The sequence below is a fragment of the Rhineura floridana genome, chromosome 22, assembly GCF_030035675.1.
Source record: "Rhineura floridana isolate rRhiFlo1 chromosome 22, rRhiFlo1.hap2, whole genome shotgun sequence".
Classification (NCBI taxonomy): domain Eukaryota; kingdom Metazoa; phylum Chordata; class Lepidosauria; order Squamata; family Rhineuridae; genus Rhineura; species Rhineura floridana.
The window spans coordinates 6,382,027-6,400,376 of NC_084501.1; the positions used below are offsets into that span (position 1 = coordinate 6,382,027).

Genomic DNA, 18,350 nt, shown 5'->3' on the forward strand with positions numbered 1-18,350 from the left:
GGCAAGGAAAGACCACCACGTACGTGAAATCCTGAAGAGCCAATGTCAGTCACGTGTAGGCAATACCGAGCTGGATGGACCAATGGTCTGACTAGCTATGAGGCAGCTCCCCACGTTCTGAAGGGTTCTACCAGGGCCCCACGTACCCTTTCCCCCTCTCTTGCCACTCTGAACATGCGACACGCACCCCCTTAAATCCCTACACTGGGGGTTGTATCTAACCAAGCTCTCCATAGAGTAGACCCATTGAAATTACTGGACCTAAGACAGCCATGGTCATTAATTTCAATGGGTCTACTCTGAGTAGGGCTAACACTGACTACAACCCTGGGATTTCAGCACCAACTCAAGGCATCCCTGTTAATTCAGGATTGTTTTAGGTTTTGAAGGACGTGACCGTTTTAGTCCTATCAACTGTTTGTCTTGTTTTCTCTGCTTTAAGAACAGTCTTTTTCTTGGGTTTGGTTTTACTAATGTTGTTTATCATTTATTTTAAACCCAACCCTGGCATTAGTACTTACCTAATGAAGGGTGGGCTATAAATCTTTCCATACAAAGGTAAAACTAAGCCTGGAACTAATCCTAAACACTGAAACAACCACACGAAATCCTGTACCAGCATTTTGATTATAAGCTCCTCAGAGCAGGGACCTGTCCTGATGCACTCTAGAAAGCACCTCTTGGTGCACTGATGGCACTATATAAATACACACGTGTTTGGAGCCATCGTTCAGACATTCCAGCCACTTTACAATAATGGCAGATGGCCACCTAAGCTTTCCCTGAAAGGAGAGCCTGCAGCCCCCCAAAGATTCCACCAGGGCTGTGGAGTCGGAGTCGTGGAGTCGGAAGCAATTTTGGGTGGAGTCGGTAGAAATGTACCGACTCCGGCTTCAAAATAAATTTTGATGGACACATTTTTTAAAATAGAAATTCAAAATGTCAAAGAAGCTTCCCATGAAGTCAGCTGTAGTTGAGCATTTCACCGTAACTCAGGATGGAAAACATTTTGTGTGTCAGTGTATGACACAGGACCCAGATGAAGACAGATGCTGTGATGCCAAGATCAGCGCGTATTCAGGCCGCGATAAAAATGCTCCCACAAGAGCTTCCAATTTAAAAAGACATTTACAGCCCTTTCCAGGGCTGTGGAGTCGGAAGCAATTTTGGGTGGAGTCGGAGTCGGACAGTAGAAAAATAGAGGAGTCGGAGTCGAAGGTTTGGCGTACGGGCTCCACAGCCCTGGATTCCACAGCTGCATTCCTTACTCCAGGCCTGGGGGACCAACACGGTCCTCCAGGCCTCTCTATTTGGCCCTCAGAACCGTCTCCAGGCTACACCCATCAGTTTTGCATCTCAAGTGTTTTTGCCTGGCTGGATTGTGTCCTTGAACTCTTGCTCATCTCGACAGAGGATAGAGAAGGGTGTGTAGAATGTACCGTACATTCACATTTGTTGCTCCACCCACTTCTGCCCCTGGCCCCGCCCACCACTGGCATCCAGCCCTGTAAGGTCAACCAAAAGAGGCTGGGCCCTCAGAGTGAAGAAGGCTCCCCATCCCTGCCTTAAAACACACACACAGGAGGCTGCCCTCCTAACACACTGTCCATCTGTCATTTAGCCCCATGGATTCTGTTCCCTACCCTTGGAAGAGGAGGAATACGAACTGTACTACGCAGTCCCTCCAGACTTCAGGGGAAAGGGAATCCCAGCCCCTGTCCATGTCACACGTGTGTATTTCTATTTATTTATAGTAAAATCTATTGAGTTGCATCCAACCAAGTCGTACCCAAAGCAGACCCATCAAAACTAATGCATCTAAGCTCATCACTTTGGCTCCTCCATGCCAACTCAAAAGTTGTCCTTTGTCTACAACTTATCTTTGTATTATTTAACTTACTAATATACCTTAACTATCTTTCATTCACAACCTGGATTCTATATTTTAAATTGTTTTTAAAAACGTGGTTTTTAAATTTGCATCTTTGTTTTTAATGTTTTAATTGTCGTAAATAGCCCAGAGAGCTTTGGCTACAGGGCGGTATACAAATGTAATAAAATAAAGAAATAAAATAAAATCTAAGCAGTCACGCCCATTCATCTCTATAGGTCCACTCTCAGAAGAACTAACATTGCATACAACCCCATCTCCTGCCTTTCTCGGCAACGTGGACCCAATCAAAATAAACCAAATGGCCTCAGGAGAGGTAGGATCCCCAATTTGGGGGATCATTTCAGCCTAAGGGCTGCACTCCCTTCTGGGCCGACATCCTAGCGGCAGGCAGGGCCAGAGGCAAATGTCTGTGGAACAATTAATGTATTTTTTACCTTTGTACAGTGGGCTAGTTTCTACGCACGCTCATTCACTCCTCTCCATCCTCCATCCAGGCAAACGAGAGTCATTATGTGTTCAAGGACACATTCCAGCCAAGCAAAAACACGACTGGAAGGGAAAGGGGGTGGGGCCTGGGGAGAGTCCCAATGGCCAAAGAAAGAGGCATGGAGGGTTGCCTTTGGCCCCTGGGCCCCAGGTTCCCCCACTCCTGAGCTTGGGGGCGGGAATCAAGAGCTACCCCTTGGGAGCCAAGCCATATCCAGGAATAGCTGGCACCCACCTCCACCAAAGGCCCCTTCAGCCTGCAGTTCCCCCCTCCAGCCCGAGTGATTGGCTGACTGGCTGCGCACGGTGCTGCCTGATTCCTGCTCCGCCGTCAGCTTTCCCGCGTGGGACTCCAGATCCGACTTGGAGACGGTGAGGCAGCCCGTGGGCTTTGTGTCGACGTGGCTCCCGTCCATGCTGAGCACGCGGGCGTGGGTCTTGGCGCTGGCCGTGCTCCCAGAGCGCTGGGCGTAGTGGGACAGCTGGGGCGGGCCGTTGGGGGGCGGAGACGGCGGGGGCTTGGCCTCGGCGGCGGGGAGGCCCTGCTGGTCGTGCTGGGCAGGGCCGTGGCGTTCAGGAGAGTAGCAGGAGGTGCTGGAGGAGCTGTCGGAGCTGTAGTGGTGCTGGGAGTGCAGGCTGGAGGCCCGGCTCAGGTCGCTGCAGTCACTCGAGTCCTCGTCGGCAAAGAAGCCCTCTGTGTACACCTTGCTGTCCAGGAGCGTGCGCATGGGCAAGTAGGAGCTGCCATGCTTGCGGGAGAGGCGCCGGCGGCCCTTGAAGCCCAGCTCCTTGGGCCGGACCACTTGCTCCGATTCAGGGCTGTCCCACAGCTCAGTGTCACCCTTGACCGTTTCCAGGGAGTTGAGAGTGTTTTGTGTGTCAAAGCTCAGCTCCCCGATGAGGCCCAGCTCAGGGGAACGCAGCAGCTCGCTGTCCGAGAGGGCGTCCGTGTCGCTGCCACCACCGCCGCCGCCATCGGGCGTTGGGGACGTGCCAGGCAGCCCCTCCTCTCCTGGCACCCTGTCTCCAGTGCCGGGCCCAAGCGAGGGGCTGTCCAAGTGGGTGGAGTTGGTCTTCTCACTGCGGTAACTGCTCAAGGTGCTGGGTGTCTCCTTGTCGGTGCCGCTGAAACAGCTGTCTGAAGAACCAGCTTTTCGGGGGCGTTCCGGCCGGGGCTCCAGGGGCTGATAGTCGGCTCCAGAGCAGCGCTTCTCACGCCGGCCGTGCCTGCTGGCCTCGGGCAACGCCAGGCTCAGAAAGCTCTGGCTGAGCTCCTCGCTTAAGCTGCTCTTGATGAGGGGGCTCAGGGGCGTGTCGCCCATGCTCTCCGACTCGCTGGCGGTCCAGCGTGGGGGTGCCCGGGATCCCGCCCCACCCGGGAGAGACTGTTCTGAGGAGTCCGTGCTCTGGGTTGATGTCTGCACCGGAAGAGAGGGCAGCTGCTTCCTTCCAGCTGATGGAGGCTCTGGCTTGGGAAGGGGCAGCAGGCTGCTATTTGCACCTTCCGCATCGAGAGACACCATCGTCACGTCACCAACTATGGAGAGGGCAAGACGAACAGGAGAACGTTATGCACGCACACAAACTGCATCAGGACAATGACATTTATTCAAAGGCAGGCTTAGCTGGTGGGGATCTTGGCCAGATACAAGGAAAACATATGAAATGGGTGCATGCAAGGTAACAGTCTGAACTTAAGAGCAACATCTGAGTTGCTAGGGCTGAACGGTGGTAGAGAGATGATTTTATGATGAAATACATTAAGGAAATTGTGAGTCTTTTAAGGCCATTTCTAATACAATGGATTTCCTACCAAGGTGGCATTTCTGGGTTGCATCCAGTGTCAGTCCCATTCAGAGTAAACCCATTGAAAACAATGGATGTGAATAACTGAGGTCCATTCATTTCATTAGGTATAACTTAGTTGGATATAACCTTCTGTGCCCAGAAAAAAACCCCACACATTAGCCTCCATGCACGCGGATTACATACACTCCTATTTTTGAGAAGCTACAATATGGGTATCAGAAGGTGCCTTATACCATCAGGCCACTGATCTATCAAGCAATGCTTTGCTAAGTGGCTGAAGGTAGCAAATCTCACCCAGTACCTGGAAGTCATTAACAGTAGCAGGAGTTGTCAAGAGGAAATCTCATTGCAACAACGTCATTTTAAAACCCATGCCTTTATCAGTGACATAAACTGAAATCCATCTATTCAGTGTTTACTGCCCGAGATGTGGAGATCTGCCTGCTTATGTCAGGAATTCCCAAAATGGGGTCCCCGTGGACTGCCAGTGGTCCACGACCTTCATGTTGGTGGTCTGCGACATGCCTGCATTACTTGTTCATATTGGCTTTCAACTGTATTTTTAATGCTTCCTTTATTTTTTGTATTGTATTTGTTGTATTACAAACTGAAGTCCATGGAATACAGACTGTAATACAATTTAAGAAATAAAAGAGGCAATAAAAATGCTATTAAAAATCCATACGGCACCTAGCACACGACATTACAGTTGCTACAACTGGCAGAAAAATCATTAAACAGTCCACCAAGACCCTCAGCAATTTTCAAGTGGGGTGAAAAAGTTTTGAGACCTCTTATTTATGTATCTTCTAGAAGTTTTACTGGGGGGCAGGGAGTTGCGTTATAGAGAGAAGACTGCAGAGCGTAAAGTTCCAGTGACACCTTTGAACAGATGCTTAAAATATCTGAAGGGATACATTGATCATGAAAACACAGAAATTGTTCCCAGTCTGCTGCCAGGATATCAGTATCCCCTTACAGATCCTCCACTGTTGAACTGTACTTTGGATATGGTGACTATGTCAAAACATGTGAATGGTACGCGGGCTCAAGAGACCACCACCTGTAGCAATCCGTTTACGAAGGAGCGGTTAACTTTAAAAACACTTCAGAATGATAAATGTAGAGAAAGGTTGCAGCATTTGGGGCTTTTTAGTTTAGAGAAAAGGCGGGTCAGAGGAGACATTATAGAAGTGTATAAAATTATGCATGGCATTGAGAAAGTGGATCGAGGAAAGTTCTTCTCCCTCTCTCATAATACTAGAACTCGTGGACATTCAAAGAAGCTGAATGTTGGAAGATTCAGGACAGACAAAAGGAAGTACTTCTTCACTCAGCGCATAGTTAAACTATGGAATTTGCTCCCACAAGATGCAGTAATGGCCACCAGCTTGGATGGCTTTAAAAGAAGATTAGACAAATTCATGGAGGACAGGGCTATCAATGGCTACTAGCCGTGATGGCTGTGCTCTGCCACCCTAGTCAGAGGCAGCATGCTTCTGAAAACCAGTTGCCGGAAGCCTCAGGAGGGGAGAGTGTTCTTGCACTCGGGTCCTGCTTGCAGGCTTCCCCCAGGCACCTGGTTGGCCACTGTGAGAACAGGATGCTGGACTAGATGGGCCACTGGCCTGATCCAGCAGGCTCTTCTTATGTTCTTATATTGGGACTATGTGCATTATGCTCAATAATTTAATTAGCCGGCAGCATTACTGTTGAGATAAAGGCAGACAGAATTTCTTCTCCACGCCCTTTTTTGTTTGTTGCAGCCCCTCCTCTGCGACTTGCATGGAGACACAGGCTGGTAATAGAAGAAAATGACTCCTACCAAGTGGATGACCAGAGGAGGGATGGATAACTCGGTCCCCCTCTGCTGCCGCATTTCTGTGCTGATTGTGGAGGAAGAGATTTTTCCTCCCATTGTGGCTAGCATGGAAACCTGGCAGGCTGGTGGAGGAGGGATAGAGTGATCTGCCCCTCTTCTGCCAGCCCACTCAGTCGCCTGCATGGAATCTCTGGTCACCTATGGTGAGTTGTTAATACCAGTCTAGTTCACTGTTTCTCTTTTTCTAACATTGAGGGCTTCAACCTTTTTTTGTATATTTTATATGTTTATATATAAAGGAAGAAAGAAAAAAAAAGACTCCCAAATTCACTGGGCTGGGAAAGATCTTGACAAACTCCAACGCATCCAGAGGAGGGTAGCCAAGATGGAGAAGAGCCTGGAGACCAAGTCCTATGAGGAAAATAGAAGGATTCGGGCATGGAGAAGATGCGGTTAAGAGGCAATATGACAGCCATCTCTAAATACATCAAAGGACTGTCACACAGATGGTGGAGCAAATTTGTTTTATGTCGCTCCAGAGGGCAGGACACAAAACAATAGGGCCAAGTTACAAGAAAGGAGATTTTGACAAAACATTAGGAAGAACTTCCTAACAGTACAAGGTGTATGCTGGTGGAACAGGCTGCACAGAAGGTAGTAGGCTTCCCTTTCTTAGAGGCTTTTAAGTGAAGGCTGGATGGCCACCTTGCAGGGATGTCATAATGGCGGATTTGTGTATCGGTAACGGATCAGACCAATGACTGTCGAGATCCCTTCCGACCCTCCAACCTGAGACCTTGCAACCAACTGCCGACCAGAGCAGAAACACTGGGACAGACAGAAAAACAGCCGGACTAGAAAGCAGTTTCGTGTGCTTATACAATAGCTTTCTCCCTCCCCTGCCTCCTCCCCCCGCCAACCACGACCAGGGACCTACCACAATTTTCAGGGGAACAGCGCTGAAGCATGTCCCGATCAGCTGCCGTGACAATGACATTGTTGCTGCCCTGCACTCGCACGAGTTCTTTGATGTCTGTGGGATGACGTGACAGGAGCGTGAGAGGTTTCTCCCGCCCCATACAATCCTCACTCTCCCCATCTCTCACCTCAGCTATAGGGCCAGCCCTCTTTGCGATAAGGCAGAGGCAGTAATTTTTATTCTACTGAGGGCCACTTTCCTGGGGGCAGGGGATCTGCTGGGAGATGCATACAGGTAGTGAGTAGTGTCAGAGCTCTTTCCTCTCTTTTACAACCCCCCCCTCTCCCTCTCCCTCTCTGCTACCAGCTTATATGAAATCAGCCCTAGGAAATTAGGGCTGCAAGTTCCCCCACCCCCTGCTCCGGGGCACAGACCTGGAGAAATCCACCCCCTCCCACCCACCTCAGGAATGTGAGACCATAGGACCACCTTCTATCATTCCCATTCCCTGCCCCTATTTAGGGAAACTTGCATAGGAAAGCAACCAGAAAATGGCAGAGAGGTGTGCACCATTGCGAGGATCAGGTGCAAAGGGGGCCTTGCGCAGAAATATCCAGTGGGTTCCTCGCCAACCTCCCCCGCCCCAGTGTTTCCAACTGAAATCAAGTCAAGGTGTCATGGCTCACAACAGAATCGGCAGAGGGGAGAGCGCCCCTTGATCTGAACACTGCTCACCTCTTACAGTCCCCCCGTCCTCCAAGTGGGGCAGCAGATCCTAGAAGGCAAAAAAAAAAGAGGAAGGAAGAAAACGTCACATTACTCTTTCACAATGGGATAATTGGGGGAACCCCATGGGAAGAGGGCTGCTGCGCTCATGCCCTGCTTCGGGCTCTCTTAAGGCGTCGGCTTGCCCACTGAGAAAAGCAGGACGGGCCCCTGGTCTGATCCAGCAGAGCTCATCCTAGGCTCTACAGCGCACGATCCAGGTAGGTGAGAGCCCGGCACCTGACCTTCTGGACACAGTGAATAAATCCCGGAATAGACGAGAAGAGAGCTGATAGCACAGCTCAGTCAGATGCCTTGCTGGCAGCTCCTACTCCGGTTTCTCCTTGGAAGCTTTCAAGGAAAGCGACAGCTCTCTGCAGCTCCAAATTAAGCACTGTCCCCTTGATCCTTCCTTTTGCAAAGTCCCAGGAAAGGGGTGACTGGAGCCCCAGCACCACCACCGCCCCCCGCATTCCACACCAGAGAAGCAGCCCAAGACAGCTTCCTCGTTCTTACCATGACTTGGTTGAAGCCGAAGACCGAATGCTGGGAACTGCACCTCACGGGAGGTGTGGAACTAACCTTCCGAAACACCGTCATCTCCACCCCACCTGGGTCTCTGCAAGGAGAGCGGGAGAGGAATGAAGCCAGGGCCAAATTTAAAGAAATAAACAATATTGATAGCTCAGTGGTACAGCACGTTTTGCATACAGAAGGTCCCAGATAAAATCCGCGGCATCTCCAAGTAGGGCTGGGGACGTCCCCTGCCTGAAACCCTCAAGAGCTGCTGCCTGTCAGTGTAGACAGTACTGCGCTAGATGGGCCAATGGCTCCTGAACTGAGATTTATTGGTTCTACCTCCACTGTCGGAGGCAGCATGTCTCTGAATACCAGTTTCTGGGAATCACAGGTGGTGAGAGTTGCTGTTGCGTTCAGATCCTGCTTTTGGGCTTCCCATGATGGGCATCTGGTTGCCCACTGTGAGAACAGGATACTGGGACTAACGGGCTATTGGCTGATCCAGCAGGACTCCTCTTACGTCCTTGTGTTCTTAAGCAACACTGTCACTTCTAGCGGCACACACGGCTGGGCAAAACAGAAGCACATATACACAGAGAGCCACCCTCGTCCAGCCCTGCCCATAATTTCTTCTGCAGTTGAGGGAACGTTCTGCTTCTCTTACTGAATCAGATCTGGTAACTTATTTGTGCATTTGTACTCCAAAAAATTCCACCCTGCTTTTCAGCAAAAGTGTGCAAAGCCGCTCATCGAAGTGTAGCAACGAGCCACATCGTTAAACCCATGGAATAAATTCACACAAGGCTAAACAAACAACATCCCCGATTGCTGGCCAAGCGGGCCGGGGCTGACGGAAACTGAAACCACCCAATATCTGGAGGGCCCCTACAGGTTCATCACCCCTGACTGAAGGTAACAGGTAATCTCCACCAGGCTACGACAGAGAGAGGGCCGGGACTGCAGGGCCTCTCCATCGGCTCATCTGAGAAACCAGCAACTTTGGCTACTCCTCTGCTTGAACAACTCCCACTACAGCTAGTCAGGTAGTCAGCTAGTCAGGGCAAGAACTCTGCAGACGAAGACCCTGGTGCCTGAGTTTGCTTCCTGCCCCCTTCCAACCCCTTTTCCTGTTGTGCTGTGTCTTTGCTACGACAAAGACAAGACCTTTCTTGCCACAGCCCAGAAGGCAGCGCTACAGGACAGAGAAAGAGTAAATGTGGTCGGTGCAAGTGGACAAAGACACCCAACCCAAACAGGCCCCGATGCACCCCAGCCCCCCCACACACACACCTGGCCAAGTTCCCCCCGTCAGCTGCAGCTCCATCTTCGCCCTTGGCACCCTCCGCCAGCGCCGAGTTCTTCTCCACGATCTCACCCTGGTCGAACATGGTGTGCAGGCGGTAGTTGACGGTCTTGACGGCGGTGAAGAAGGTGGCAACGACCACGCAGTACACACCTGCCACCACGATGCTGGGAGGCATCACCTACCAAAGAAGAATGAGGAGGCTGCATATTTAAAAAAGCATTGAATTAAGAGTATTTCCAAGCCGCTTTTCGGTACGGTGCCATCACGAAGCAAACCCCACAAGAAGGGGTGGACAGAACAGTTGAGTCAATAAATCATTCTGAGCACGCTGCAGCTTTTTATCATCTCAGATTAAAGGGAGCAGTGAAGAAAAAGATCTTCAAAGCTTGCCTGAATGAAGGGACAAGGCACAAGCCAATCAGGAGAGTGTTCCACAGCTTTTGAGCTATGACTGAGGAGGCCCTGTCTCTTGCACACACCAACTTAATTGATCTGAAGAGCAAACACTCAAGAATCAGATGTTTAGCATACAAACAATTAGATTAGCTGGTCCCAAGCCATTTAGGATTTGAATGGTTAAGACCAGCACTTTGAATTGAGCCCAGAAGCTTATTGGTAGTCAATGCAATGGCACAAAGATCAGAGCCATGCATTCAGATTTTCTGGCCCCCACTAGCATATAGCTGGGCACCTTTTGCTGCAACCTTTGGACTATCTTCAGAGGCAGCCACACATGAAGTGCACTGCAGTAGTCCAATCTTCTGAGAGCCTCAAGTCCAGCACAGGTTGTATAAAACACACACACGCGGCACCTGCTCTTTCCACAACAGAAAATGAATCACAAGCACACCTGAAGATCTGCACCTTGTAACTACCAGACTAATACCGATTAGTTGATGCAGTTCCTCTCTGAAACCAATTCACCTTCAGAATGGTGGAAGCAGGCTTCAGACTTACACAGAACTCTTTTTCAGGCACAGGTATTCAAAGCAAAACAATCTTTTAACTGTGAGAAAGTATCGCACAATTATCTTTTTCAAAGGCCTGAGAGTACGAGGAGAGACCCACCCCAGAGACTGCATCTGAGAGAGATCTATAAGGTTAATAGGAAGGGAGGATCTGGGAGAGAGGAATGGTCCAGAGAGAGGGAATCACAGCTCAGCCAGAGAGCAAGAAGCACCCACTTTCAGTTCCCAGCATCTCCAGTTCAAAGGATCAGGTAGAAGGAGATGAGAAAGATCTGAGAACGGGACAGGCGCTGCCAGTCAGAGCTGACAACACTGAACCAGACACCTAGATTCCATTTCTCTTCTCTTAACCCCCAGTTTAGTGCAAAGACTCTTCTGAACAGATTGAGGGTTTTGCTTTGCAGACTTGCAGTGTCAACACCCAAACAGGACCCCGATGAGCAATTTGCTTTCAGCAGCAGCACTTTGCTAACGGGCCTATTTTAGTCCCAGAGCTGGAAAGAATGAACAGAAATGCATCATCGGCCACATTCTTGATTGGGCCGTTGAAATCCCACACCTGAGTAACCCCATTACACCTCGCCCCAAACATGCTTCGCAACAGTGACTCGAGAGAAACCTAGCCATCGTTAAGTGGCGCTCTTATGGATGAATGCCAGAAGCCCAGGGGTGGAGACTTCCCTCTGTTTCTAATGGAGCACAGAGTTGGCCTCAGTCTTTGGAGCCATTGTTGCTCCTTCCCTAGAGAGCCTCTAGGAGGAAGGGCTGAAGTAAGGCAAGTGCCACAACACAAAGAAGAGCCGCTAGCAGAGCACATGCATTCCAGCTCACCTGGCTGCGGCCATGTAAGCCCACATACCCAAGTCCCAGGACTTTTAACCACCCAATTGCAAGCAGGGAGGAGGCTTCCTTTTCTTTTTAGGAACCCAGAAAGCTGCCTTACACCGAGTCAGACCACTGGCCCATCTAGTTCAGTACTGTCTAGACTACACCAGGGATTCCCAAACTGTGGTCCGCGGACCACCAGTGGTCCGTGAGCTTCATTCAGATGGTCCACCGAATGTCTGTAAAAATACAGTTAATAATCACACAGCACAGTGCATGACAATGGCTACAACAGGCAGAAAAATCAGTTTGCCAAGATTGTCAGCAATTTTCAAGTGGTCTGTATGGGGGAAAAGGTTGCTGTACACTCACTAGCGGGGACTCTGTGGGGCTGCAGATGAGGTTCTCTCCCAGCCCTTCCTGATGATACTAGGAAGGAACCTGGGACCTTCCTTCTGCCTGCAAAGTGGATGATCTTTTGCTGAATTACAGCCCTACCCCATAGCAAGAGGAACATAGAAAGCTGCCCTGTACTGAGTCAAGCCACTGGTCCATCTAGCTCAGGACTGCCTACACTGACTGGCAGCACTGAAAAAGCAAGTTCAGAAGTAGCATAGACTTTCCAAACTTTATCAAAAATATTGCTGGGAGAATATATTTCAACCTCCTAAGCAGCACAAACAATCCTTCAGGATTCACCCTTGTGCAGAGATTGGGAGTGGGGGAATCAAAGCTGCTGGGCACCAGCCAGCACTAGCCATTTACAGATGCCCAAACAATTAGGATTCCCCCACCCCAAGCACCAGCTCTCTGGCTCCATTTACAGTCCCAGTTTCAAGTGGCATCTTCCCCGCAATGACTCTCAGACCCTTGGCAAGGAGCAGCTGCGAACTGTGTGCCTGACACAGTAAACAAGGTTCCCAGGAGTTTTGGCCACTTTTTATTATGATTTATGCACAACATTTTTATACTGCTCATCAACAAAGTCCTCTTGACAGTTTGCAAAAATAAGGAATTGACAAAATACAAACATAAAATCAAACTATTAAAAATAGTATCAAACTAACCAGCATCAAACAAAAAACAGAATAAAGATCAATCTAGGGGGAAAACAGCATACAGGAAAAATCATTTATTGTCAAGGATCTAAAAACACACTTAAATAAACATGCAACTAAAAAGCCTGGGAGAATCAAAAGATGACAACGCAGGCACCAGGCAAGCCTCTCCAGGGAGAGCATCCCCAAAATGGGGCACCACTGTCGAAAAGATCCTCTCCCTTAATAAGTACCCATCTCACCTCATTTGGCAGGGCACCTGGGCAAAATGTTCTGGGTTGTACCCAATGTTAGTCCTACTCGAGTAGACCCATTGAAGTGACTGAGTCTGGCAGTTCTGCAGTCTCCTTGGTACTACAGAAATTGCTTACAGAAACATGGGAATTCTAGGGGGGTGGTTAGCGGGAGGTGAGGATTAGAGATGACTATTCTTACAGAGCGTCCATGAAGTATTATACAAAGGTAAAATTTACATCTGGCAAGTGGCCCCTGGGAGCTTTCCCAGAAGGGAATGTTGCCCTGGAGCCGAAAAAGGTTCCTCACCCCTGCATTAGATTTTACTTTGGAACAGGACGCTGGCCTGGATGGGCCACTGGCGTGAGATCTTCTGCTTTCTCTTTCTGCTTTGCCCTTCTCTCCTCAGGGCTAAACGTGATAATACAGTAAACACCCAAGGAAGTGGGGACATGAGAGAGGTTTATAAAATTGCGCATGGGGTGGAGAAAGTGGGTAATTCTAGAGTCCAATAAAGCTGGATGTGGGAAGAGTCAGGGCAGACAAAACAACGTCCTTCTACACACAGTGCATGGAATCACTCCCACAAGGGGCAGCGATGGCCACCAACTTGGATGGCTTTAAAAGAGGATTAGACAATTACATGGAGGAGAAGGTCATCAATGGCTACCAGCCACGACGGCTATATTCTCCCTCCGTTGTTGGAGGCAGTTTGCCTCTGAATCTCAGTTGCTAGGAATCACAAGTGGGGAGCGTGCAGATATGCTCAGGTCCCACTTACAGACTTCTGTCTGGTTGGTCATTATGATAACAGGATCCTGCTGTACTTTTTTTTGTCTGTCCTGAATCTTCCAACATTCAACTTCATCAGATGCCCAAGAGTTCTAGTGTTATGAGAGGAGAACACTTCTCTCTGTCCACTTTCTACACACCATGCACAATTTTATACACCGCTATAATGTCTCCTCTTACTCACCTATTCTGTGAACCAGAAAGCCACAAATGCGGTAATCTTTCCTCATAGGGGAGTTGCTCCACCCCGTTGATATTTTGATTACATTTTCTGAATCTTTTCCAACTCTACAACATCCTTTTTGAGCTGAGGCAACCAGAAGTATGGTTGCAGCATAGAACTGTATGTTATCAGCAGTTTTGTTTCAGTTCCTTTCCTAATGATTGTCACATGGATTTGCCTTTTTCGCAGCTGCTGCACACTGGTTTGACATCTTCATCAAGGTACCCACTGCAATCCCAAGGTCTCCTTCCTGATCAGTCACCGCCAGTTCAGACCCCATGAGCATATACATAAAATTAAGATTTTTTTGCCCCAACATGCATCGTTTTACACTTGTTTACACTGAATTGCATTTGCCATTTTACTACCCATTCACTCAATTTTGGAGCTCTTCACAATCCCTTTTTGTTTTAACAACCCTGAACAATTTAGTATCTTCAGTAAACTTGGCCACCCACTCAACCCTAACTGTAGATTATTTATGAGCAAGTTAAGAGCACAGGTCCCAATTCCGATCCTTGAGGGAGTTCACTTTCTACATCACTCCAGTTGGGAGAACCGTCCATTTATTCCTGCTTTCTGCTTCTGTTTGTTAACCATGTGGCTGGGGCTGATGGGAGTTGGAAAGGCCATAGATTCATCCCACACCTCATCTAAAGCTTTTTTACCTCAGTCTTCAAAAAGGCTCCCAGAACAGCTCAATAAAAACATTCAATAAAAAACAAATCCAAAAGGAAAAGGGAGGAAGAGGAAAACAAATAAACTCAGGTACCAACTGTGTAATAACTGAGAGCCAGTGCAGTCCAGTGGTTAGACCCAGGAGGCCAGGGTTCAAATCCCTCACTCAGCCATGAAGCTCACTGCGTGTCACCGTGGGCCAATTACGGTCTCTCAACCTAACCTACCTCACTGGGTTGTTGTGAGGATAAAGTGGGGGAGAAGCACATACACCACCCTGAGCTCCTTGGAGGAAAGGTGGGAGATAAAAAACAATCAGCTGGAATGGAAGCAGTTCAGGGAGGGGAGAGGGCAAATGGAGTCAGTCTTTTCAGGAGAGCTGGTGGAACAGACCTGGCTTTCCATCACTCCCTCTGCTGGATCCTGACGGAATGGCTGGGCAAGAGTGGCAGGGTGTCGCTGAATCAGGATGCTGGTCTGATCCAGCAGGGCTCTTACGTGAACGGTCCCAGGAACCACCACCACCACAGCTATTTCACCAATGGCAACTTCCCTGCCCAAGTGCATAACAGATGGGGTGCTTTTCGCTAGAACCATGCAGTTGGGGGCAGAGGTAAACAAGCAAGCACTTCCCCATACTTTGTAGTGCCTATCACCCCCACCCTATATCTCATTTCAGCCCTCAGAGCGTCTGTTCATTTCCACAGCAGTATTTCTTATCTGCTGGAACCACCAAGAGCAAAGTCTGGCTTTTGCTTGTAAAACTTGTGACAGGCCAACGAGGGGTTTGGATGGAAACCAACCCAACGACAAACTACTGAAAAAGCTGAATGTGTTTGGTGCCAAGAAGAGAAAATTGAGGGGAGGCATGGCAGCATTTTAAAAATATCTGAAGAGACATCAAGCAAAAGGAGATGGGGACAGACTTGTCCTCTCTGTTACTCCAGAGAGTGGAACTAATAAAAATGGGTGGAAATTAGAGGGAAACAGATTTTGGCTAAACATTAGGAAGAACTCTCGAACAGCAAGAGCTGTTTCACAGCAGGAATGACCACCTCAGGAGCTGGTGGGCTGTGCTTTATGGGTGATATTTAAGCAGAAGTTGGGCAACCATCTGTCAGGGGGGCCATAGTCGCATCCTGGAGTGCAGATCCTGTACTGAGCAGGCGATTTGACTAAATGACCTCCAAGTCTATGATACTATGAGAGTTAACAGACCAGCTTCTTCCCTGGATGACTCTTGAGAGACAAGTACTCAGATTTCCTTAAGCAAGCATTTGGAAGGCATTGCTTGAAAGCCATAAGAGTGAGAAACTAGTCCAAATAGAGAAAAGCTGGATAGTGGGGAATGTTCCACCTCGTGTTCTCAGGAAGTCAAGTTACCCATTCAGTCAGGCATTCAATTCTCTCACCTCAGACCTTGTCTGCCTGCTTGCCTTGAAATTCAACCTGCAATTATTATCTCTGTTCCAGCTTCTCATTTGACATCTCACTTTGCAAAGACAACACAATCTTAATGGAGAGACTCAGGCTATGAGGGAAAATGGGAAGCTGCCACTGAGATTAATTTAGGCGAGAAGCTGAAATTTTAAGAGCTTCCAACATTCTCATTGACGTAATACACTTTTTTTGTGCATCTTGAAGGAGGATGAAGAAATGGGTGAATAAATGAGAAGGATAAGCTTTTCCACTGCAAGCAGCAGCAGCAAGGAAGATGGCACATGCTATACAGCCCTTTGCGCACTGAACACTACTACCAAATTTGACACCAACATACACACACTTCCCCCCAGCCCACTGGTCCCAGACTCACCATGTACAGCAGGAAAGGGAAGGTGAGCAGGAAGATCCAGGTATAGAGGTGGAAGCAATTGGAGAAGGTACTCTGGTGTGGGTCAAAGAACCAGCCACCGGTCAGCGAGGCCCAGACGCCCTGGCGTAGGATCTGCAGGACCTGCGACCCCATGTCCACGGTGGGGCCGCCTCTTCCTCTTCCTCGTCGTCCTCCTCCTCAGGGAACACCACTGCCCAGCTGGCACTCACAAGTTCCTTCATCAAGGCAGCTTCAGGCCCATGATCCACAAGGCCTGGGGAATCCTGAACCCTCTTCTCCCCTTGATGGGTCCTAGCTGTAGCTGCCCACAAAACCCTTTTCTATAGGAATGGAGGAGGGAGGGGAGATTAACTACAGGACTATGTTCCCCATTCAGCAAAGTAGATTTGCCACACAGCTATTGACCTTCCCACTCTGAGCAACCACCCCCTCCTCTTTGTCCACTAGGTCTCCCTCCGCTCATGCCATTTTGGCTTCAAGAGATGGGGTACCACCATACTCAGGGTCTGGATACCCGGGTGGATCTGCAGAGGGGCTGGAGTGGGACTAATGCCACAAGGTATGGCAGCAGCACCCCCAAAACACTAACCAGCAATGCGGGAGGGGACCTCAAAACCAAGCTAGCCAATGGGAGTCCTGCACCAGAAGTGTTCCTGGGGGTGCTAACTGGAGGTGCAGGCACAGGTAAGAGATGAGTGGGAGAGGCAGCCCCAAATTACTGGGGGACGCTTGAGGAAGTTTGGAGCAAAATTAAACTGGGAAACGACCCCCCCCCAAAAAAGGTCAAGGGACTTAAGAGTCTTGTTCACTTCCGGGGTCAAAGGTCAGCCCTAGTTGGCCTGAGCAGAGAGGGGCTCCTGGCGCCTCAGCCTAGTCGGGGACTGGAGAGGCCGGAAGAGCAGCCCGAGAAGCAGCAGGAGCAGCCACGGCACCGCGCATGCGCCATCATCTCCTGTTCCTCCTTGCGCACAGGAAGTAAATGTGAAGGGTCAAGCGAAAGTGCGTGTGTTCCTCCTGACGGGATCGCAGAGATAGGAAGAGTGGAGAGGGATATATTCCTGTCCTTCCCTGGGCAGCTGTTGAGACCTGTCCATACACTGCAATACAAAAAACCCACCAGATTTTGCTGCAAAAGTCTTCTTCCAAAAGCAAAGATAGGGGTGCCTTGCGTGTGAGTCATCCAAACCAACCTCAACCCTACCTGTGACCTTCAGTATAAACCAAACCACGTCGCTGGGCTTTCTTAAAAGGCCTGTCTTAGTTCATCTCCCTCAGTCTGCAACTAATAGTACGATCTGTTACATGTCTACTCTAAAGTAAGTTCCACTAGGTTCAACTGGGCTTACTCCCAAGTAAGTGGCAATAGGACTGCAGTCATAATTCTCAAAGCTAATTTTAAAAATACCAACACTGGAATGGACTATACAGCAAGGTGGTTGTACATTACTATTTCAGACTAAAGCTCGATCTGCTGCGTGAGGATTGCAGCACTGGATAGTGTGGTCACTGACCCGTCACCAAACACAGGGATGGGGAGCCTGTGGCCGGCCAGATGTCGCGGACTCCAACTGCCATCAAGCCCAGCCACGTGGGGCAGTGATCAGAGATAATGGGGGTTGGAATCTGGCAACATCTGGCAGGACACAAGGTCTCCAGTCTTAACCAAACATGAGGACACAGACACAAATGCATTATTAATTTATAGATGCAAATTTAGAAATGATTGCTGTAATGTTTAATAGAAGCATAATACATTTCACCCTAGTGGGGAAGGAGACTGTGACCAGGCGACCTGTGTGCCTGCTCACTCGCCTGCCCAAGTGTTAACTGTGGAGGGGCAACCTCAAGGCCCTTCCTGCTCCCCCTTCTTTCAGTTCTGTATCTTTAAACCAGACTTGAACTGGACAGTCCTTCAAATAAAGGACTCTCCTCCGTATAGTAGGACACGTGGCATGTAGCACAGGTCAACACTACAGGGCTATTGGAAAATACTCTCCCTGACTCAGCCCAATCCCCAACTGCAGCATGTGTATAATACCACTGCACTACATTACAGGGATGTTGTGTAAACCACTGTCTCAACCTGGAACACCCCCCCTCCATCCTACAATATTCAGAATGAACTACTCTGCAGGTGAAAATAATTTGAAAAGCCTTTTCAAGGGGAACCTGGAAGTGACCTATCCAGAAACGAGATCGTCCCTTCTAAATTTTTTAT

General features: G+C 49.1%; 1 protein-coding gene across 4 annotated transcripts in view; it reads right to left on the reverse strand.

Moving 5' to 3' along the window:
• PCNX3 (pecanex 3) overlaps nt 1–17,170 on the reverse strand; it is a 75,293-nt gene extending 58,123 nt beyond the window's left edge. For 3 of the 4 annotated variants that reach the window (XM_061606648.1, XM_061606652.1, XM_061606650.1), the window contains exons 1-6: nt 16,112–17,170; nt 9,505–9,698; nt 8,212–8,314; nt 7,666–7,705; nt 6,949–7,044; nt 2,616–3,917 (exon numbers count right to left, since the gene is read on the reverse strand). In XM_061606648.1, coding sequence (XP_061462632.1) covers nt 2,616–3,917; nt 6,949–7,044; nt 7,666–7,705; nt 8,212–8,314; nt 9,505–9,698; nt 16,112–16,264 — 1,888 coding nt within the window. In that variant the 5' untranslated portion in view covers nt 16,265–17,170. The remainder of the gene's footprint in view (nt 1–2,615; nt 3,918–6,948; nt 7,045–7,665; nt 7,706–8,211; nt 8,315–9,504; nt 9,699–16,111) is intronic. The other variant, XM_061606649.1, reaches the window with a different exon arrangement.
• Nucleotides 17,171–18,350: the final 1,180 nt, after the last annotated feature.